Source organism: Epinephelus fuscoguttatus, linkage group LG5, assembly GCF_011397635.1.
Source record: "Epinephelus fuscoguttatus linkage group LG5, E.fuscoguttatus.final_Chr_v1".
Classification (NCBI taxonomy): Eukaryota; Metazoa; Chordata; class Actinopteri; order Perciformes; family Serranidae; genus Epinephelus; species Epinephelus fuscoguttatus.
In genome coordinates, this window is record NC_064756.1 from 44,730,695 (window position 1) to 44,755,680 (window position 24,986).

Genomic DNA, 24,986 nt, shown 5'->3' on the forward strand with positions numbered 1-24,986 from the left:
AGCTCACAGCATTCCATGCAATACACACCCATTATAAACCGACAATTTCTCCACTTTTGCTCATGGTACTTTGAGAGGCACAGATTAAAAATGGTAAAAGATATGAAAAAGATGAAAACATGAGTGAATAGATGAGACCTGTGGCAACATTTGAGAGTTGGAATGCAGTCTGTAGCACAAAGTATGGAGACACTGTAAAGGCTAGACAAAGCCCTAAGATTGGTCCCTTTCTCCCCCTGCTGCCATTCATTTCCTATGGGACAGCTTTCAAAGATCGTCAGGACGTTTTGTGACATGTCACCTTATGGAGCCCATAAAATCCAAACCGTTCGAGTAATGAAAAAGTTATACAGACGATCTGTTTAGCACGAGTTGATCTGTCATGTGTGCGAGTTTGAAGCCGATAAAATAAACGGTGAAGGGAGGAGATGATTTTTTTTAGGAAGAGCAGTTTTGAGGCGAAATCTTACTTTGAAAGGGCAAATAGCTCACTTCCTGTTGGATTCAGGTCAGGGGTGTCACATGATTTGTAGGTCTTGATGAGACGAACACGCCAGTTTTGGTTTGATCTTTCTACAATGTTCCTACGGGCCGCAACAGCCATTTTAGTGTGCCTAGGTGGTGCTAGGTGGCACTTTAGGGGTTAATTTTTTTAATTCTCTAAAAATTTTCGCCAGGTCTGACATGCGTGCCAATTTTGGTGAGTTTTTGAGCATGTTTAGGGGGTCAAATTCCAACTCAAAGAGACGGTGGGAGAAACAATAATAAACGCAGCAAAAACAATAGGGTCCTTGCCTTCGACGAGGACTCCCCTGTGAGGAGTCCTCTGCCTCCGGGCTCGGTCCCTAATAAAAAAATAAGTCAGTACAAGATCGCAAATTGATGTTTTTTCCTTCAACAACAAATGCACATGGTTACATTTAATCAACACACGCACGTGATTGGGTTTAAGTAATAAAAGCACGTGGTTGGGTTTAGGAGAAGAGAGGTTTTGCTTTATAATCTTACACGAAGCAAACAATGGCCACCCGGATGAAAGTCAGTGGTTGTTGGACCCACCACCTCTCCAGCCCACCCTACTTGGACTTCCACGCCCTTAACTTTCATTGTTGTCCAGCTGTGGGTTAAACAATAACGGTGACCAGCCACGTATTATGCCGATGTGAAAAGAAGGCTTTTTTCATTTGTGTCTGATATTGGAAGGCACTGCCCTAAGCAGCAGTATTAGTTGACCTCAGAGTAAGAAAGGGTCGTCACTGATGGGCTGTTATTACCTCCGATGCCGACTTAGAGGCGAGACCATTCTGTCCTCCCATTCTGAGATTGTACCTATTGTACAGAACAGCGATGCAGCATATAATGCCGTGAAATTCTCGCCTTGAGGAGACAGTGTAAAAGGGGCTTATGACAAGGAGGTGTAAAGCTGTTCTGCAGACTTGTGGAAGACAACTTACTTAGACACTTTATGTTGGTTATTCACATCAGCTGTCAACCACTTTATCACTAATGGATAACATGGATCAAGTTTGCCTTCTGAAAATGCAACAAATTTGCAGAAGCAAATACATTTTATGGGAAATGTAATGCTGCCAACACATTCAGGCCCTTACCATTATATCAAAGAAACACTTATATTGAATGTATATGCAACATGTTCATCATCATTTACTTTCTCATAATATCTGGTTTTGGAAGATAAAGTATATTGAATTTTGTACAATACAATATGATAAATTATACTGAATTCTGTATAATACATTATGATTTCCAATGATTATGTTCTCAAGGCACTTGTGTGTTGACAAGATAGTGTTAAATACAAACTTGAATTTTAGTAGGAAGAACGCCACCTGTCATTACCTTCTCATGAGCCTAAATCACAAAGTCGTTCTGCAAAACAAAGGAGCATACAACCCCCGTAAAAAGATCTGGTATCACAACTCGATGGTGAATTAATGGGAAAATAAAGACCTGTTGGTGTGATTAGACCATAAAGTTAAAACTTAGCTGCTGAGTGACAAAAAAAATCGACATTCATTAGAGCATTTAATCCTTTGCTTAACCCTGACCTGTCCAGACAGAATGTGTATCATTGGCATATCTATGAAATAATGTCATACAATTACAATGTCACAAGTACCACTTGGTAATAGGGTTGAGTATCAAACCTCAGTACTTGGTGCAGACTCAAATGTGTCTGTCCAGTGCCAAAAGGCACTGAATATCTGGTCAGATTCAGAGTGTTGTTTGCTAAGTCCTTCATTGAAAAGTGCCTGATATAAATCATATGTTTGTTTTCTATACATTTTTCTATACATTTTTTAAGTACTTAAACAGTTAAATGTGTTAAGATAACATTTTACAACTTCAAACTTCTTTACAGAAGTTTTATAGAAATGCAAGTTCATATTGCTGTAAGTAAGGTTATGAATTTCATGTTACCTATATAATAAAACTGAGGTTTCATATCAGCATTTGCGGCAAAACAGTTTAAACCTACAATTCCTACATGAAAGTCAAGAGTATTTGGTAACACACAATAGACACTTGATGGAAAACTAAACTCAACAACAGGCAACCTAAATACAGTTTGACCACATGCATTTTCTCAGTGACACTTCTCTAGTCACATCAACTGTCAGCGGTTTGCATGCTTATAGTATTTTATGAACTGCATGACAACAATATGACACAGCAAGAAGCCTAGTATAACGCTTACATGCATGTTGCTCTTGTTGGTGTGTGAGCTCTATGGTTATGTGTGTGTCTAGAACTGAAGCCAGCAGACGTCTATACTGATTGATAGAAAAAGAAGGACCTCCGAGCCTCTACACCACTCCCACTCCTCAGCCCACTCCTGTGTGTTGTTGCTTTTATGATGGGTATCAGTGTACTAAAACAAGGCTGAATAGCAGAGAAACCAGTCAGCCGGCAGGATGGATAATAACCTGGCTTTGTGTGAATGGAGCACACAGCCAATTCAAATACAGGATGTATTGTACAGCCATTAAATCACACAGCTGTCTGAACAGACGTGCAGACTAGTTTCCATGTTTTCTTAAAAGACCATTCTATGGAATGATTGATATAATAGCAAAACTTAAAGAGGCTATTCATTGTTGTACAACAGACAAAAAATTACATGTTTTTCCTGTGTAGCTTGTTTGGGTAGCTCATAGACACCAATCAGCAACTCTATCGTAAAGTAACAAGAATATACTGACACCCTGTTTAAAGCATACTTCAAGCTATTGTAACATTGTCTGAATGGTCATGTTATCTATGAACTATATCTGCTCAGCTCAATCTAAAATCTTTATTTTAATAAAAGAACACTTTCTTTAGGTAAATGTTTGGCCATCTTACTTCAGACAATACTTGTGGCTTTCCGTCACTGAGCATTGTGGGTAGTCTTTGGTGTTTCCTGCTTGTTGAGGAACTACACTTATGGAAATTTGAAAGAAAGATGTTGCCAATATAAAGTCATTTGAAGTATATATTCTCCCACAATATGAATACTAAATGTGTAGATATTTTGCATGTAAGTGGCCATGGTACAGTTCAACTGGGATACGTCATTCTGCCCCACTTGGTTATGATAAGTAATGCACGTTGCCTGGCATTGGAGTATGATCAGTCAATTACATGCATTATTTTCAATGACTTAGTTGGCGTCATGGTGGGTGTTGGGGCCTGTTATGCATGGACAGATAAATATTCCTGCAAGCTCAGAATACAAGCTCAACCTTGTAAAGCACAAGGAATACATTTAGACCCTCATAGGTGCTGTGTGTGACCGTTATGGGCTTAACAGCAGTATTATTCACACCTTGAACAGCATGACGTACAGCTTAAACAGTATTACCCACACCTAAGACAGTGTTACTAACATCTAAAAACGTAATGTTCAGCGAACAGTGTTCTGAATGTTGAACACAGAATGATTTGAAGTGTGAAGCCTCTTCAGGTATGAGACACTGTAAAGCTGTACCTTTCTACACACTAAAAACAAGGTCCGAAAATCACCTAAAATTCAAACTCTATCACATACCAACAAAAAAGTCCCATCCAAATCAGACTTTTGGTATGATGGTTCCTAGTACCATGATAAAGAAAATGCAGAAGGAGGACTTCACTGCATGGGTATATTCCTGTTACTCTAACAATAAATCATTGAGATGTTGACCTTCTGTGATGGAAAGCTCATCATGGAAATCATCAACTGAAATGATGACAGCAGCAGTTTTTAAATCAGTCACACAGACTTTGAGTACATGGACAGAAATTATCTAGTTTCCAGACAAGCCCCAAAACTGAACATTCAACAGAAAAATAATAAGTGGATCAAACAATTACTGGCCACTGGGACTAAAAACGAAAGCAATTATGGTGCTTTAGAAATTAGTTACAGTAATGAGTAATGTATTGCATTTTTCCAGTCAGGAGCCTAGCACTGGTTAGATGCATACGGTAGATTACAGGCTCTTAGCAGAGTCCTGTGGCATTAGAACAATAAGGTACTATATTTTATAGGTTATTGTAATATACAGTGCACATTTATCAAATGGAAAAGAACACTTGGTCCAAATGGAAAAATAGTATGCTACTAAAGCACAATGCTGTCTAGTGTAATATTGATTAGTAAATGGGTTGAGTGAGATAAGCAACATCATGCCATCTCTTAAAGAAAGTTTCACACCAGGTGTTAAATCTAACACCAACATACAGTATGTTCACAAGTGGGTATGCATATTGTTGCAGGAAACCCTCAATCTACACCAAGACATGACATCAATAGATATTTCCTACATCAAACCTTCTTTGTCCTTTCCTTTGACCACAGAGCTAATGTCTGCTCTAAAGTGGTAATATTAGAAGTGTAGTTGAACTCTCCCAAAGCCAACATTCAGTGTGTCACCAAGCCAGAAGCCTACAATCAGGTTCCAACAGCAAATGACCAATTATTAAGTGCCTGTTTGGACCACCGCCTGCTAGCAATAAATAATAAGAGGTAGTGCAGGCCAGTCAGGGAAATACACGTATACACACATATATTTGACCACATATTAGGTAGTTGATAGAAGCTCATATCCATCTGCACATGTGTGCACACAAAGTCAAGTAATTGCAAACACTTGTACATACACACACAAAAGTTTAGACCTTGCATACATAGCCTTTCAACACATGTATATGAGGGGTAGAGCTAATAAAATACAGGCCCATCATACACTGACACACTTGCATACACATTTAGTGTACACATACACACCCAATCGTAAATTTGCACACACAGCTCAAATATAAACACATGCAGGGGTTAAAGTGGGCCACAACAGTCAGTCAATTATCACTTATGACCCACTCTCAGTGTGTGGTGCTGTATTTTCTGCAGAGACTCTGCCCTCTGCCTGGATTTTCTTATTTTCTGTGATCGGATGTTTGTGAGTGTATACCCCCACAGCGCTCAGGTGAGATCAGGACTTAAAAAAGGGTGACCTTAAGCCTCAGGGATACACAGAACAAAAAAATGCAAATAGGCCTACAGTGAGGTGAAACACCAAACAAGAGGGAATCTGGGGTTGGCTTCTACTTTCACTTTAGCTGACCAGTGACAGGAAGACCAAAGATTATTTTGAAGAGTAGGACTGCTAAGATAAAATGAAAGACATTTAAAGCTTGAATGAGTAATTTCATTAATTTCAGTTCATTTTTTTTTAAAATCAGATAGTGGCTACGTGAAGTATTGTTTGAGATACCTAGTTAATTCATTGTGAAATGTTGGTCGTGTGAAAACTAAACTAGTTTAAACAAGAGATGCACAGCCTGTTCTCATTTCAAACTCGTTAGTACAGTCACTTTGTCAGTGATTTCGGTGACACTGATGCCAAAAACCACCTTTCGTGGTGGTATGATACACTGGCAGGCAGCGTCAGTTTGTAATGTTGCTGGATTAACCATTTGTAGTGTTGTGATACACTGCCAGTCGGCTGGATGGCACCTGTCCTGGCAGTATGATATGCGGACGGGCGCCGTCAGTTCATGAAGCAGCTGTACAGCACCTGTCAAGGTGGTATAATACAATGCTGGACAGCGTCAGGTTGAAATAAATTACAATTTTAATTTGTATTGCGCTCTGTTATGTACACAATACACAGATGCCTTTGAAACACGTAATCTAAACATGACAAATTATTAAAAATATAACACATTTAGTTAAATTAGTTGACAGTTAGCAGGTTTAAGATCCAGATTAGGTTCATGACTGTGAATTATCTATGTTAATCAACTCAAAGATTACACGTTCTTTCTACATGTTGAATGATGATAATAAAAATATCCTTAAGAACAGCCGGATCACAGCCTCTTCGGCCTCGGTGCCTGGGTTCAGCAGGGGCAGCAGGAGCAGCAGGAGCAGCAGGTGGTGGAGCCACGAAGGAGCACGCGCCAGCTGAAAGAATTATTTGAGACAACACTTTTTTTTTGTTTGTTTGTTTTTTTGTGGCTTTTTGATCATTTGAATGAATAAATCTGATTTGAAAAATGTTTAATTTACATTGTATAAAACAGAGCTTTAGGCTATTAAGATTCAAATAATTTGAAGATGATGCATACAAAACTGCTGTAGGCTATATGTTATCCGTATCATTTGTTAAAATAAATGTTAAATAGCTCTACATTCTGACAGCCATCACTGATTTAGAGTTTATCCATTACGCACAAAACATCTCTGGTTTCCTGTTCCCACTTCATTCAAAGCCCCACAAATGAATCTTTTATTTGTTTGGTGACTGCTGTGTTTTTTTGTGTGTGTGCGTATGCGTTTCTTTGCCTCCAGTTTCATATCAAACCATTTACGCTTCACCTCTGACATGGTTCTTTGTACTACGGAGACAACATCATCTAACAGCATCTGTTGCCTCCCTCCAGGCCTTCGCTTTGCCTGTCCCTGTCACACCTAAAACCTAACCATATGATTTTGTTGACAGATGCAGAAGGATAACTATCACATAAAATGTAGATGTAAAAGGCCACTGACAAAGTGGTTATATGTGACGACTTGGGATGATAACTTGTTGAGATGTACCTACTGATCGGCTGGTTGCTGGATCAGTCAATTTTCAGCTTGATCGGCCATGACCAGTGGCTGGCTGGTCAGTCTCTGATATAGGCGATCCTGTGCCAGTTGCATTTACATGCATGTGCTAACTAACAAACTGGGGCATACCACCTAAAAACTGCATTTATCATGGAGTTGATAAGTAGGTCAAAAGTACTGTATATCATAGGAAAGGTAATAATAACAGTTCTATGTAAGCGAATGGAGAATGCTAAAACCATTAGTGTCATATTAGGAGGTATAGTTTAAAAAAAAAACCATAGAGTTGGGTGGTACACATACACTCACACATCCTCCGCACTGTAAGTGCATGTGTGAATGCTTCAAGCTTCTCACGCACACACACACTACACTGTACAAAAACATATAAGAAATGGCTGGGAATAATAAAATCAAAACATGCATCCACACACTTGTACACACACATATGCACACAAGAACAGAAAAATCCTCTAAACTGTTTGGCGCTGATAAGGCTCTACTAAATATTTGTCTTGAGCTGAGTCACTTGAGTCAAGCATTGAAAGAGCCAGCTGAGCTCTGTACTGCTCAGACAGTCTTACTATTATTAGTATTATATTAATCTTACTCCCAGTTTCTTTGAGCAGGGATCCAACAAACAGAGCTGGTTATGAGCCAGTGGGTGTGGGTGGTCCCCAGCACCCTTAATTCATCAGTCAGCTAAACCCACACGCATACACTGGTGAGTACAGCAACATGAAAAACAAACAGAGCACTACTGGCACCACGAATAAAGGATATTCAACCTAAACCATTATCCAGTTTCACTCTATGAGTTGTGATGATACTGTGAGTCACAGATCGTCGTCTCATATCAGAACTATCCTACTTAAACTCTAAGACACACAGGAAGAAACATATTAATACCAGGTCAGGTAAGCTAAACATTCAATCTACATTATTAAGACAGTTTTAATGCCACTTGAAATTTAATTTACAGAAAAAAACATGTAAGAACCAGAGTAATCAAACCTCCTAGTCTTTAAACAATAAACAGAATAAGAAAACGGACATGGCAAATTCAATTTCAAGCACCATTAAAGGTATGCTAAGCAGGAATAGTCTGTTGCTGTATTTAAAAATAACATTCAGACTTAAATTAAAAGCTGTTCTTGTCCTGTTTTTAGTACATGTCCTCGCATGGTGTCCTCTGAAAGGTAACATAAGTTTTTTCCCAACAATCAGAGTCACTGGAAGGGTGTCAGTCATTGAGTTATTTAGGGCTTTGTCCAGACGCTTTTTTTTTTTTTAAAAAAAAAAAAAAAAAAGGAAAGAAAAAAAACAGGGTTAAACAATGTACTGAATGTGTGAATATGAGTAAAAAACAAGTCAGGATAGACAGAAATATCTATTTAGGAGCTTACTGTATATAAAAACACCTGTAGAAAAGCTAAATTGATAAGAAAGACTGTTTTCCCCCTTAAGACAACAGAAGAGCCATTTATTTATCATTTCTGTACATTTATAACAGTCTGTAATGACAGTAAGGATTTCAAAATTACTCTGGAGGTTAGGAGTGTCATTGACTACAATACTAATGAGCTATCAGGCCAATCACTGGCTATTATTTGGCTCTGAGATCCCAGCAGGTAAGGCAGGTACTTCCTTTCAACAAAGGCCCTCATTGGCTATTGAAGTCTAGACCATCAGTATGGAAGCTCCTATTGGCTCAAATAAGGTGTCAATCAAAGGGTCAGAGTTCAGCCACTATTTTGATACCAAGCTATCAGCAATATTTACATGCAAACTGGAAATATTATGTAGAGTATGTGGAGAAACATGAACATGTGAGTAAACCACTTAAACACAGCAAATGCAACAACTGTTTACATATCAAAAACATTATATAAAACCTTACAAGTGTAGGAGGAACAGCCTGCTGAACTCCAGGAAGCAGAAAAACCCAATCGGTCTTCTTTCAGCATTGGCAGTATAAAAACAAAATCGGGGAGTGCAGCAAAATGCCGCCTACCTACTTTTGTTTATACAGAATGCGCCTCTTTTGGGGCAATGGGGGGCGTGAGCAAGTAACAAAACATGTAGCTCAGCATGTGACGTAAACAGTGACGTGGGAGGGAAGCCGCGGTTAATGGCCTCTTCGTTTGCAAGGGCAAGGAGGGCGTGCAATGCTTTGTCTCCCCAGTTGCTCATCTTTACAGTGTCTGTCAGGTTTGTGTTTCCCTCTTGGTACTAGCTGCTCGCTAATTCCCGCTATCAGCTGTTTCCTGTTTATCCACCGCCAGTGGCTAGCACATGAAGCGTCATCAACATCTCCTCCCACAAGTCTTCAACAGCCCCTCCCGTTGCGGAAGGCTGCCTTGGTCTGTTAAAACTAAAAGGGTTCTGCCAATATGACTACCCTACGAGGCGGAAAATTGGGCACCTCGGATCAACTCGCCAATCCGGCTCTGTGTGTCTAAACGCTCGCAGCTTGCCGGCAAAATGGCCCAACATTTGTGGAAAATCTGGCAATGTAAAAGGGGTTTTACATTGCAAATGGTTTTGTGTATCCCTGCATCCCCAATTTATCTATAGTCACATATTCTCTCACTATCATCAGACTAAATAACTACCAAAAGTGTTACCTCTTGCCTTAATCCATTTATACATACTGTTAATTTTGTGTCATTTCATATCATCCTCATTTACTTTTCATTTACTCAATTGTTGAACATTTAGCCCGAAATAAATCTTCATTTATTGCCAAGTCGTTGTCTGTGGATATTTCTTTTGAGCAGGAACAAAGATCAATGTATAGAGAATTCATAACCCAGGTACTGAGATTGACATTGTATTGACAAGGACGTCTGATTGTAAGGAGGTTTAAAGTCAACAAAAGAGGGGCATCGGTAACATAGTGGATAGTGTCAGCGCCCCATGTATAGAGGTGATGCCTCACTGCAGCAGTCGCAAGTTCGACTCCAGCTTCCAACCCTTTGCTGCATGTTGTCCCCCACTCTCTCTAACTCCCATTTCACACTGTCCTGTATATTAAAGGCAAAAAGCAAAGGCAACAAAAGAAAAACTCCAGAAACTGTATCTCTGGTTTGCATTCTGTTTAGATAAAAACAAGTCACCTTTACCAGCTTAGTTTGAATGAAAACATAGGACCGAATTCACCTACTTTAAAACAAAAGTTTAATGTTTAATTCATCACCTAGACACAGTCAATTAAAGTAACTGACTTGACTGAATGACCAACTCTGATGCACAACACAGGAGAAATTTTGGCCTCACCTCTAATGATTTAAAAGTCAATTGTGGTGCTTGAAACATTAAAAATGCAATCTCAAAATAACGTAACAGCAACAGAGTTCAATAAGTATGTCCAAGTGTTGTTTGTTGATCTGTTTGTTTTATTAGTTGCAAAAGTAACAGAAACACAGCACGTCCAGATGGATAAACTAAGTAGGGCTGAAGGACTGATTACCTTGCATACAGTTTGGACTTGCCAGGAAGTGATGAGGGACACACAGACTCCACTTAGTTTAAGGTAATAACCACACAAAAGGCCTTAAACAGCCTGTAGAATTACAAAATTAACTTTTTTTTTGGAAGATAGTTTCCTCAAAATCTGTTAGCAAATGTTCTGTGGCCCATTTCTGATTAATGGCCCCAGGTTTAGGAACCATGATATTAAAAGCACTTGTGAATACCCTGGACATACTGATCTACCCACACATTTAGCATATATTGGCATCAAAAATCTGAATCTGGCTGCCACTGCAACGCATTCTCACTCTCAACTCATCAATACTAATACTTGGTCAATGGCCCTAAACGTTAAACTTTGATGCTCTAGGTATCCCTTCCTTTAGGGGGTCCATGTCATTGGTTCGACAGCCCATTGGTTCGACATCCCAGTTGGCGTATGGTGTGCCGCGACCGGCTTGAGGCGGAGCAGGCTCACGGCTTATGTGTTTGCCAATTTCTTTTTCATTTTAACCCACATGATCTTTTCCTGACCCTAACCAAGTGGTTTTTGTGCCTAAACCTAACCAGACCTTAACCACAGGGCATCATGATGATTTCGGAACGAACTTCGGAACAATGAGTTTAATATGGTCGGAACAATGGGATGTCGAACCAATGGGCTGCCGAACCAATGGGCAGTTCCCCCTTTAGGACACTGAGGCATGGTATGTCAATTTACGTTCATTACATGCCTTGTGTTTTTCAAAAGAAACTTCTGTTTTCACAGAAAAGGTCAGTTTCCACTCGTGAAATGTATGCAGTCTGTTTTCAATATAAACTTAGAACATAGCTTAAAAAAACTTTTTTGCATGTGTTTAGGTTAAGAAAAAACATCATGGTTTGACTTAAAATACATACATGTCATACTAATGTAATGTAACATCACATACAACACATACATCATGTGACATATGTCACTAGCATTGCATGCTACACATACGAGCACACTTCCTTGTTATTAAAGTAACTCGACTAACCTTTGGTTTTACACAGGAAAGGAACAGTGGTATCCTGTATGAGAGTTCGGAGTTTGTCTGACCCGTCCACCTCCTCTGCCACCTGCCTTATGTGGACTTTCTTGCTCTTTACACTCTCTTTTGCTTCTTGAAGTGTCATAAAATGCCACCACTCAGTGTGTCTCATACTGCTACTAAAGGATCCCACTATGCATTGGTATCTGATGCTGAGAGCTACTGACCAAGCATCAGTATTTGAGGAGTTGGGAATGAAACTGGGTTGGCTAGTATATGAAAGCTGGTTCTGATAAGTCTCTATTCTGTCCATTTACCCAAACTGATAGAATTGCCACAGAATACTTAAATTACACATAACTTTTGTTTTTACCAGACAATACATTCCTAGCTCTGCATCTTCAATCTAAACTGACCTTGTACATTTTCGAAACTTTTTTGCATGTTGGATATAAATATAAGCAAATGATGGTCATTGGCACCGAGCTGACACTCATCAGTCAACTTTACTCGAAATTCAGTACCTAAGTAATATGTCCAGCATGTCTTAATCATCATGAAAATATCATAAAAACCACTAGCCCATATTAATGAAATGTTGGCCTTATCACCAGCCGCAGTGGTATGCTATACTGCTGGACAGCGTCAGGTTGAAACACTGCCAGTAATGATATAATATAAGGGGCTGGAAAGTCCCTATGGGTCCAACAAAGCCTGGACTTTCACTCGGAAGCCCGGTGTTCACTTCCTGTATGTATGTATGTACAGCCAAACCATGATGTTTTTTTTGTTTTTTGTTTTTTAAATCTAACCACGTGCTTTTGTAGCTTAAACCTAACCATTTCCTATTTTTTCCCTAAACCTAGCCATATGCTTTTGTTGATGTCCCACCATTAGTAGTCCTCAAACGTCAACAGCAGACGCAGAAGGATACATAGTGTGTAATACTTAGATGTGAAAGGCCACTGACAAAGCAGTGATATGTGACGACTTAAGACGAGAACTTGTTGAAAACTCCTGTATTGCACAGTACATTACACCTCTGTAAGCAGTCAGTACTGAAGATGTCAAAATAAAAATATCCTTCCACTTAAAGAAATGTATTCTGTGATAAGACAGCATGCGAGTAAACAGACATTAAAAGCAGCATTGTCCCGCAGCTTAAGTTTCTCTTAACCTTCAAAACAGCATGTTGTGTTGAGCAGTAGTCCACTCTCCATATGGCTTTAGTGGAATTTATGTTGGAAAGGCACCAATAAGCCAAATCTTGTTAGCAACATTATATCATTGGAGCCAAATCTAATTTCAGTCCCAGTGTCTTTTAGTCCTCAGTGACACTCTTACTCTCTCCCTCCTCCTCTTCTTCATGTTCTGTTCTCTCTCTCCCTCTGTCCAGCCGTCCATCTCCCTATGTGAGTGTCACCTGCCCTCCAAGCTGGCGACACTGGGTCTCGGCCTTAGCGTGAGAGCCTCATTACCCTGACTGGAGGCTTTGTTTTTCCTGTGAATCTGCAAGAGAGTGCACTCGTGTGTGCGTGTATGTGTATGTGTGTGTGTGCCGGAGGAGAATGTCAGAGAGACGGTGATTTGTTACATCAGTGAGCATTCCAGCCGAGATCCTCTGAGTAGACACATAGAGAAGGAAAGAAATGTCTTGCTGCTGTGTTTCCATCCAAATCTATTTTTGTAAAAGTTCATGCAGCCTATTGTTTTCATAGATGAAAAATATGGTGATAGATAGCAGTGAAATTACACGAATAATGACATAGACTCAGCTGAAACTATTTATCTATAGAAGTTTGAGAAGTTACAAAGAATTCATTCAACAGTTGCATGGAAACATATGACAGGAATAGATGAGGGGAATGTCCATATAGGTGAGGTAAGAGTGTGTGCAAGTGTGTGTTTGTGTGTTTGTGTGTGTGTGTGTGTGTGTGTGTGTGTGTGTGTGTATGCAATCAGGTTAAAGGTTTGTGTTTGCAGCTCCAGTGTACTGTGTGTCTAAGTGCTGGGGCCACAGCTCCCACCAAATGGAGACACTGAGCAAGATACCATCTGCCCCTGCCCATCTAAGTCTCACGCCAACACACACAGACACACACACAGACACACACACAGACACACACACACACACACACACACACACACACACACATTCAGAGAGCACACGTCACAACTCAGGCAGAAAACTCTGTCTCTCACTTTAACCCAGGGAGAAGTGTATCTTGTGTGTATCATATGTGGATGGGATGACAAGTTGACTGTTGCCTGTTTCCAATAGAAAGCCAGAGGAAATCAGATCCTCAGAGTCAGGGCCAAGAAGATGTTTTAACATTATTTGTAAGTGCTGTGTATGAATACCACAATGAATAAAATAAAATTTGCTCTCCCTACAGCCAATCTACATCTTTAGCCTTGATTTGACCCTAATTTTGATGTTTGTTCAACTGTATACAGGGTCGATTATGACTTTCTATTATGAGTTTTTGATCCATAGAGGTTTTAGGTTTGTAAAACTTTTCTTGAGCCAGGAAGATTGATTTAAAAATCTGTGAAAAAAAGGGCACCTACTGCATGACATGGGGACAAGAGGGCAGACAAAAGGGCACATCTGCTCGTTTTCATCCAATAGGGCACATCGTGTTGTTTCGATCACTCAAGAGCATAGCTGTCAAGTCTCCCGTTTTGGCCGGGAAACTACCGTATTTTACACCTCTTTCCCGCCATCCTCCTGTATTAGTATTTTCCCGTAAATCTTCCGTATTATAATATAATTTAAAAAAAGAAAACATTCCTCTGCCTCTCCAAACTGAACTCTGTCACTAACCTTGCGAGAACTGCCACCTGCAGTAGCCTGGGTGGCAGTTGTCACGAGGTTAGTGTCAACAGCGGGTCTGGTTGACAAGTGGTTATTTTAGATGTCCTGTACACTCAGGGATGGGTTTTGCTATGGGCAATGTGGGCGACCGCCCAGGGCGCAATCTATGTGAGGGTGTACGAGCGCCCTCCAAAAAAACCAAAACAAAACAAAACTTGCCAGTTTTCTAAACTACCGCTCATTTCCACATCAAGTTAGTGGAGTGGGCGCTGGGGCGCCCCTATTATCACGTTTCAACCAGCAGCAGAAAGGAAAGGCGTCCTCTTTCCTTGGTGTCATGACTGCCCAGTAGTACCTGGACAACGGAGCCGTGGCGGCACACAGGTACGTGGCGTGTCAGAGGACAAACGAGCCATTCACATTTCTGTCTCTGTGTCAGTAATGGTCCACAAACCTCACCGCACTTTAGGGACTGTTCGTTACTTATGAAGAGACTGTCAGGGGAGGAGGGTGGCTGGTTGATTTTTATTTTATTTATTTATTTTATTTTGATCCCCCCTATGTTAATCACTTATTGATGCTGTTTTTGAAGTATGAATAAGTCAATAAGTAATTTATTCCATTGAAATATCAGTGATGTATTATAGAAAAGTGGTTTATCTTTTTATAAATGAACACCACTCAAGAGGGCAGTCAAAAGGGCACATCCTCTCATTTTTGTTAATCAAGAGGGCAGCCAAAAGGGCACATCTGCTCGTTTTCATCATTCAAGAGGGCAGCTGATAGGGCACATCCTCTCATTTTTGCCACTCAAGAGGGCACTTTAGCGCGGCGTTTTCAACTGAGGCGGCACCAGGGCGGGCAGTCACTCCTTCTCTGTCCAGATCAGTGCCCCCGTTACTGCCAATAATTTGTAGAATACACTGAAAACAGTAGTTTTCATAGGGACCATTGCTTTGATAGAAAGTGCTTCAAATCAAGTGCTAACAGAGAGATGTGACATCTTTAAATCTGGTGTAATAAAATTAAAACTACAGTATCTGCATGGCTGGATACTACAAAGGTAACTGAGAAAATTACAGTATGTTTTTTTTATTTTTATTTTTTTATTTGGGCAAATCAAACCTTTAAGCTCATCTTGCAGAACTCATATTAGTAAGAATTCTTTAACAAACAGGTAATCAAACAGACTGTATCAATTTGTCATAGTGGAACCAAAATGAACAGCAGTGTCCCAACCAGGCCCTTTCTTTCATTAAATCCCAACTCCAACAATCTATGGCACTTTCCTCCTTATAGCAGACACAGGAACATTTCCTATGTTACTGCAAGGAAGTGCTGCACTATTAGATTAGCCTACAGAGACTGAAGCCTCGCTGCCTGTATGAATGGATGGAGAAACCAACAAGTCCATCACGTTCCCTGTGGATAATGTCTTCAGCACAGCTCAAGGAACAGGAAAGAGTGTGTGTGTGTGTGTGTGTGTGTTTTGCGCATGTATTTTGATGTAATGTGATCAGTAATGAATTTTGTGGGGGTCAAGATGCAGTGGGGTGAGGAGGTGGGGTGGGGTGACTAGAACAAGAGGCAACTGACTACTACTGTCAAGGAGTCTCCAATATCTAATCTAATGAAGAAACACAGAGGGTGGGGGTTTGGGGGCAGCAGTAAAAAAAATAGTGATGAGAAGTGAGACACAGAGAGAGGGAGAGAGAGGGAGGCTACAAACAAGGTTAAGTCCTTACAGAGAGAGAGAGAGAAAGGGACTGGACTGGATATGGCTGGAGATGGTTGGGGGGGTTGATAGTCGATGCTAAATCCATTAGGGCCTTGTGAACCCCCCCTCCACTCCTATACCCCAACACCCCCGCCCCCCTGTGACTGCTTCTATGGAGCTGCCCCCCCACCACACACACACACACATTTAAATCAAAGGAACCCTTGTCCACTTAAGAGGAGGGGGAAGAGAAAGAGAGCACTGCCACTTCCTAAACGAGTTAACCATTTGGACTGTCAGGGCTGACGGCATGTGTGCTGCGTGCGCACACACACACACACACACACACACACACACATAAAAACCACAACATCTTGCTAGTGGTGAGCTAATCCATCACTGGGCCTTGACCTGGCAGCACTGTATATTACTGGGTAATGCCACAGTAAGGAGGTCAGGCTACCTGACATGACACTTTGCTGCACTGGACACATTTGTAGTACGATATATATGGAAGAAGAACAAAAACAGTGCCAGACCCCAAATGATGAGTGTTTTTGTGTAAGGACTACTGCTACAAGATTGACCAATATTACACGTAAAATGACCTTTCTCAGGTGCATAAAGCATCTTAAGAAAATAATTTGCTTTCAAGTTGTGCAAATGTATGTTAAGCCACATCCTCAGGACATTCCTTTAATATGCAAAGTTGTAATGGAGGTAAAGATGATGTAAAATGTGAGCACTTGTATAAAATGATGTGAGAAGTCATAGAGCAAAATCTGAACTTGTATGATACTACTACTTTGCAGTATCATTTTTGGGCATTGATGTATCCTTTCTCTGATATTCACCAGTCATATTTAATAACCACACTGTAAAAGGTTGGATTAAAGTCCAGATTGGAATAACCTGAGCAGGAGCAACGTCACTGAGGCAACATTTCTGTATTCATAACATCAGTAATCTTTTGATGGGAAAATAAAAGTTTTCTGGAAGTGGGCATGTGTACATGTAAAATGTTTAAATGTGTTATTGCATTTGTGTGTTGTTCAGTTTCTCCTGACCTGTAGCTGATCCTACTATATCCCTGGAGGGGGACTCAGACATGGCATCAGCCAGTCTCTCCCGTAGGCCTTCATCACTGGCGTCTGCTGAGCCAACATTGTGCCGTGGCACACCAAAGCTTTCAGGCCAGCTACCACATACTTCCAGCAGAGTCACCCCACGCCCGTCAAATGGACCTGCATGCAAAAAACAAACACAAGGTTGTTTTGATTACTTAATACATTGGGAGGTGTGCAAATATCTGCAGTAGTACCAAATGACCAATAATAAGCTGATTTGAAGTATTGGGATCAGAACAGATCCAGGCATTTGGACTGAAAATATATGAAGTCTGATCCATTTCTGACTCTTTTTTTTCCAAAACTGGGTGCAAGCAGTTTTAATTTTCATGATGATATGAATTGAACAATGCAATCAGAGCAACTTTGGGTCAAAAGCAGTGGTGGACTGTAACATACATTATATCTTTTTTACGCAACTCTTGTCCTCTAGGTCTCAAAGGCAAATGTTATACTTTTTACTCCACATTTGTCTGACAGTTTCAGTTACAACTTGTCAGAGTACAATTTTTCATATTCCTCATATCCAATAAAAACTATGCACCTCCAAATTTTGTTAATTTGAATGTGATAAACTGAAGGACGACATGTTCCTTTAGATGTTGAGAAAATTCTCATAGCTCTTGAGCTATATAAACTCTTTAAAATCCCTCTTGGATCAACTGGAAAATGCATCATCACAAAGCTGAAAACAGGGCTTTTTTTCTGAAACCATGAAAAGTTGACTTTTTAGAGATGCATGGTTCTCACAAGACAGCCATGCTACAAACATATGATGACCTTATAGAATATCATGTATTACTGTATATTAAACTACCCAGTGGTATATTAAGAAGTAAAAATGAGTGAAACCTTAAATATCTACATCTATAGGAACTTTTTTTTTCTACTACTACTATACTTACTGAGTAATTTTGCACTTTACGACATTTTATTTTTTCAGGCCTCATTGAACCGTCACAGACCAGATGACTGATAACAGAATACTGACCTGCTGGTATGTATTTTTACAGCAGTTGCACTGGAGGTTGAACGTAGATCAACGTAGTGTGAGTGCCACATTTCTTTTTGCTTAATAAGTAGATTTCACTGGCTGTCCAGACAGTATAGCCTTTGTAAGAAGTGTGCGTTAACAGTCAGTGCAGTTGTTGAGTTATTTCAAATGATCTGCCAAACTGATAATCATGCAACTGGTTAGAAGGACAACTCTTCTGCTAATATATTAGCAATACATTTCTACCTAAATGAATTACACACCAGTGACCAGCTGGTTTGAAGTCACACAAAGACACGCACACACACACACACACACACACACACACACACACACACACGCACATACAACAAATAACGTGTAAGCACTACACAATCTTCATACCTGTCAAACCAAATCCACACAGGCTTACACTGCACCTTAATCTCTTCTCCTGTCTGTCTGCCATAATTTCTACAATCAGAGAGATCTTGTGCTTTGGAGCCAGACAGTCTGCAACCTGTTTCTGTGTGTGTGTGTGTGTGTTACCAGCCAGGCAGGCATGTACTGTAGACACTAAAGAAACTGGTTTAATCTATTAGTGTGTACATTTGACTTCGTTACTGTGGCTGCCAGCACTAAGAGATGATGAAGGCCGAAAGGAATGATTTAGCACTGATGTGAGTAAAATACTCCTTTGACTCAGCATGCTATAAAGAACAATGCAAACACATGACTCATTATTATAATCATCACAATCATCAGTTAAATTTTACATATTGGCATTTCTCATCTTGTTAACACCCAAATAAATATGTGACAGACAGTTGGGCACAGATAATGACTGAGTCAAACAAGCACACGACCTTTACATATCATTTTGACAATAACTGTTCTGTGGGGGGAAAAACCCACACAACTGTTGAATCAAATCTTGGAGCAGCAGTCAAACATACAGTGCATCCAGTACAGAGGTGTAACAGGGAGTAACTGCCAGCCTAGCTCCTTAAAACATATAGAATATTACTAACAACAACTCCAAAGCTACTTTACTTACATGTTTAGAAACAGTAATGTAAAAGAAGCTATTTTGGTTTCAGCAGCAGTTATGCCCTCAAGCTGTTTCTTGACAAACACCCACTGAGCAAAGCGAGTGCATGCAGCATCTTAAAGGTCCCGTCCTTTTAGTGGGGTTGCAGAATTTAGTTTTCATAAAAAAGTTACAACATGAGTAAGAAAGCTTTGGAGTGGTTAAAAAGCTGTCCTTTTTGCTAACAACTATTTTTGTAGGGGATATGCAGTGCAAATTCATATTAGTATTCTCAAATAACTGTGACTGACAGCAAACAAGCACCTCCAAAAAATGTTTGATAATTGCTCTAATAAGGAATCAGTGCTATGTCAAATAGGGCAGGAAACTGATGTGGACTTTTTATTGCCCAGACTGTAACTTCCAAGCATGCTGCACTTCTGGCCACACCCCAATGAGTGATTTGTAGCCCTTTTTAGATAGGAATTGTGCAAATTAGCAGGAAAGCACAATCAGTTTCTTTTCAGCATTGGCAGTATAAAATCAAAGTGTGGCAAAATGCTGCCTACCTACTTTTGTTTATACAGAATGTGCCTTTTTCAGGGCAATGGGGGGCATGAGCAAGAAACAAAACGTGTAGCTCAGCGTGTGACGTAAACAGTGGTGTGGGAGGGAGGCCACGGCTAGTCAGTCCTTCGGTGATTCTCTCGTAAGTTGGCCCGTTCTTCACTGTTCCCGTCATTTGACGGTTAATGGCCTCTTCGTTTGCGAGGGCAAGGAGGGCGCGCAATTTCTTGTCTCCCCAGTTGCTCATCTTTACAGTATCTCTCAGGTTTGCGTTTCTCTCTTGCTACTAGCTGTTCGCTAATTCCTGCTATCAGTTGTTTCCTGTTTATCCACCGCCAGTGGCTCGCATGTGAAGCGTCATCAACAGCAGCTCCTCCCACAAGTCTTCAACAACCCCTCCTGTTGCGGAAGGCCGCCTCGGTCTGTTTAAACTAAAAGGGTTCCGCCAATATGACTACCCTACGAGGCGGAAAACTGGGCACCTCGGATCAACTCACCAATTCAGCTCTGTGTGTCTAAATGCTTGCAGCTTGCTGGCAAAACGGCCCAACATTTGCGGAAAATCTGGCAGTGTAAAAGGGGCTTTAGAGTCAGTGTTCTGCCTTTGGCTGCAAATGTAAACATCTGTCTAGTGTTGTCACTAACTGGGGTGCAGCCAGAAATGCACCATGTTTCAGAGTTTCAAACTCTGCAAAGCATCTCTAATGTTTACCCTGGAAACTGAGTTAAAACTTAAAAAATGTCTGAAAATTTCTGGGTAATGACATCTGCAACATTCAAGCAGGTATCACTCACTGCCATTTTGGGTCTCCAACAGGTGAAATTGCCTTGTGAAAAAAAACGTCATTACCTCTAGAACCTTTAATGCAAAAGATATTCATTTCATCCTAACTGACACTGGGCAAAGGGTGGGAGACACCCTGAACATGTCCCCAGTTGATGACAGGGGTTCATTTCCTGATGTGTCTATCCATTAATATTTAAAATTGAATTTGGGTCCTTTTAAGAAAGATTTTTTTTCAAATTTCTATAGTAAACGAAGACCTCTACAACCCATGAAGACCTCTACAACTTTATAAAGTTTTGTCATTTCTAATGCCTTAAATTTAGGCAGTTTACGAGTTTTTCTGATCCTTTTTTTTTTCTACGACCTTTGAATTAGTGATGCCACTTCTGATGCTGAGTTACAAAGTAACCACAGTGCTTCAGGGATGATATTTTTCTGTAGACCGACAAGGGAAGTTAGCATCACCCTGGTTCCCTTCTCAAAAAATCTATAGAATTCACTTCAATCTCCAGAAGTAAAAAGCTAACATGAACTATAATAAACTATAAACGAACTACCCTATGGTCACATGACTTAATATCCCCACCATACTTTAAAGCCTTGTTCAGTGTGATGACGCTTTTAGTCTCATTTAGCCACTTGTTAGCAACTGCCTTTTTTAAGACAACTAAAAGCTTCAAAAATCATGAGCAGGGTAATTAACAATGTATTTTATGTAATAGAACAGAATATGAAAGTCTCTTTAACTTGTGTTGACCAACACTCATTTCCGGGTTTTAGGACTCATATGGATCAAAGTTTAAGACTTCTTCAGCCCTAGATCAGCATTATTTGTCATAAATTTGTGGCAGTCATTTATTGCACAAAGTGTTGCATGTTCAATAAATCACAGTATTGTACAGTAAATGAAAAGAAACTTTAAAGGTCTCCTCAGAGTGATCAGGTGGAATTTGACTGACATGACTGATACTGACAACTAACCTAAAATGTCATTATTGCCTTATCTAGCAAGTCATCAAGTGCTTGACCTTAAACCTAAATGATGCAGAAGATATCAGCATTGACATCTCTGTGTGCATGCTGACAAATTGAGGGTGACTGGTAAGTATAAAGATAGAAGCAATTAGACAAGATGAATCAATTCAAGTATTCTGCGTCTGAATTGGCTAAAACATCAGATATAAACTGAATCATTTATTTATTTGTTTAGCAATATTGCAATTTGTTCCATTGAATTTCAGGTACTGTAGCAAATGATCACAATTCACACCGTTTTATTGCAATGAATTCCAAGAGGGCCTGAGTAGAATGTGCTTAAATCCTACCATCCTACAAGTCTACCCACATACGCAGACTTGTGTGGAAAGCTTTGAAAAGGTTTTTTTAATGAAATTTTTAAATACATAAGCATGTAAATCCTCTGCCAAATGGTCAGCTGGAGGCTTAAGTGCATTGTACCTTTATAAGCAATGAGCCACACTTCACTCTGTAACACTAAGCTGTGTTGTCCAGATGGGCCTTTACAGCTACAAAATTCAATTCAGCCTTTACAAAGACACACATACAGACACACAACAAATCAACCACCGTGCAGGACATAATAACATCATCTCACTTCCAAGGCAAAACACAGGGTTGTTGTTTGACACACATACACACACAGAAGGACATACATCTAACAGGCTCTCAAGCTGGCTTTGATGGAGGGCCTGCTGGCACCAAAGGGGAATCCTTTGAAAAATCAATCCAACACACACACACACACGCTGCTTCTGAAGTGCAGCAAAGTTATCAGGAAGCTAACTACTGTGTGTGTGAGAGAGTGAATGTGTGTATGTTTGTATGCTTTTGCAGGTCGGTCAGTGTTATCACAGTAGGGAGCATGGAGGCCCGTGCAGCCTCTCGCCCCATCATTAGCACCTGTCACCGGCCCGCAGCAGAACTGAGATTGTCCAGGCCTCAGGGTATGCACGTACACACACACACACACACACACACACACACACACACACACACACACAGTAGTCTGTTCTCTGATAGCCAGTGAGTCAGGCAGATCAAAGGTTTTGACAGTGGTGGCTTTTCTGGGTGATAAGAGCTTGGCAGAGGGTTAGAAAAAGCTTTAGGTTTATCAGACCAGGCTTTGACCAATATGGGAATTTGAATGCTGATACTAATAGCTTCAGACTGAAACTACCAATGGCTGATAGTTGGTTTTGATCTGTTGATCTGAGTATCTGTTTTAGAGGGGAACACCACCTAAATAAAGAAACACAGTATGCTATTAACATGGCCTAGGAAATCCCAGTCAATATCTGTGAACACGAATTACTCTCTGTCTCAAACGTGTGATGTCATAGGGTACAAAGTCTAGAGCTGCTCCATAGACAATAAATGGGAGACTGATGTTGTGCAACCAGAAAATGCTTTTCTTTTTTATACACAAATGAGCTTTATTCTATTGTAGTGTTTGTAGTTTTGAAACAAAAAATGTCCCTGTATACTCAGGGGTACATTCCCCTGGGTGCTCTCAGTGTTATCAGAACATCTTTCACCATTCATTGTCTACTTTATACTCTATGACATCACAAATTTGAGTTTTAGCACTCTAGTTTTTGGTTTTGAGAGAGAGCTGTTCAAGTTTATCAATATTTTTTGACTTTCTGAGACCATAAGAATAACATGTATGAATTTTGAAAATGGGTCCTTTACTATGGAAAAAAGCAAATACATTTTTAGCAGTCTCTCCTGGAGGAGAGCAAGACATTGTGGTATAGAAATGATGATTTTGATTGGAGTTATATTTGTTGGCAGAAATAAAGCAAAAAGATTTCTGGTTCCTTGCATCATACAGACAGAAAATAATAGAGCAAATTAAAGATTCCTATTACATGATTTCTTTCATTTGTATCAGGGTAAATCAGGGTAAAGGTTCAATTTTTTTCCAAGTTTATCTTACACATGCCTGTATTGCACACATTCCCACATTTCAGCATCGTTTTTCAATTGTCCATCTCACGTGCACCTGACAATTCATATTCCCTGCTATTGTAATCAAAAAAGCTATCTACACAGGCTGTGTAACAGCTCATGTTTTACTCACACTATGCACATGTAACTGGGTCTAAGTCTATTTTACACAAGTAACTACAGTGATTGTATGTTGGGCTCTGAGCACTGCTAAAACACAGGTGACCTACACTCAATACTGTGCCTGAACGCATCCTGTGTAGCCACAGACAGAGCTGCAGCTCTGCTAATATGTTGCTTTCACTATCTGGCCTCTGTGGACATTATGTAATAGTAATAGTAATAGCAATAGTTCAATTACTATTGTATGTATGCTTTACAACTATACTACTACTGCAAAAACAAACAGTAACAAGCAAGTTTACTTTAGTTCAATTCACAAAAATATTTATATATTATTGACTGAACTCAACCTCATCTTTTCACTGCTTTTGAGTTAAGGGGCATTCATAGTCGCTGGCATCCACATGTCTTCACTGACGTTTTTTTTTTTCTTTTTAAATCTCTCTTTAAATCTTGTAAATGTGAGGATGTGATGTTGGCAGCAGGATTTAAAACACACGTCCTGGACTGTTGTTTTTACTTCCATCTTGTTAAATCCAACAGGATTTAAAGCCACTCTCCAACCAGCTGTTAGTCCCCACATACTGGCCCTACTTATCCCTTCAGCCAGTTCTACTTTCCTTAAAGATTTAATCACACTGCAGTGGGATGTGTGTGTGTGTGTGTGTGTGTGTGTGTGTGTGTGTGTGTATACCTTTAAAACAGGGGCTTAGGATGGCACAGTTGGATATGAACACACATCACATGTGTACCTTACAATCACCTCTCAAACACAATTATTAACACCCTGCTAAATTTGCTATGTTTGCTCACTATGTTTTCAAGAGCAATACTAAATTAGCAGATTACTCTCTTATTAGAGTTTGGAGGATCTGATCTGGAACATGGCAACAGAGATTTAGGATAACAACACAAAAATGCTCTTGCATGAAGCCCATCGAACCTTATATGTACTTCCCTTAGTTAATATCATTAGAAATCCATTCATTCATTCATCTTCTAACCGCTTCATCCTCTTGAGGGTCGCGGGGGGGCTGGAGCCTATCCCAGCTACATCGGGCGAGAGGCAGGGTACAGGTCGCCAGACTATCGCAGGGCTGACACATAGAGACAGACAACCATTCACGCTCACATTCACACCTATGGACAATTTAGAGTTACCAATTAACCTGGTCCCCAATCTGCATGTCTTTGGACTGTGGGAGGAAGCCGGAGTGCCTGGAGAGAACCCACGCTGACACGGGGAGAACATGCAAACTCTGCACAGAAGGGCTCCCACGCCCAGGAT

At 40.2% G+C, this 24,986-nt stretch overlaps 1 protein-coding gene across 2 annotated transcripts in view; it reads right to left on the minus strand.

Annotated features, from left to right (window-relative positions):
- The window catches only part of bcas3 (BCAS3 microtubule associated cell migration factor), a 937,438-nt gene that overhangs the window by 71,224 nt on the left and 841,228 nt on the right, over positions 1-24,986 (minus strand). For both annotated transcript variants that reach the window (XM_049576752.1, XM_049576750.1), the window contains one exon: positions 17,189-17,365. In XM_049576752.1, coding sequence (XP_049432709.1) covers positions 17,189-17,365 — 177 coding nt within the window. The remainder of the gene's footprint in view (positions 1-17,188; positions 17,366-24,986) is intronic.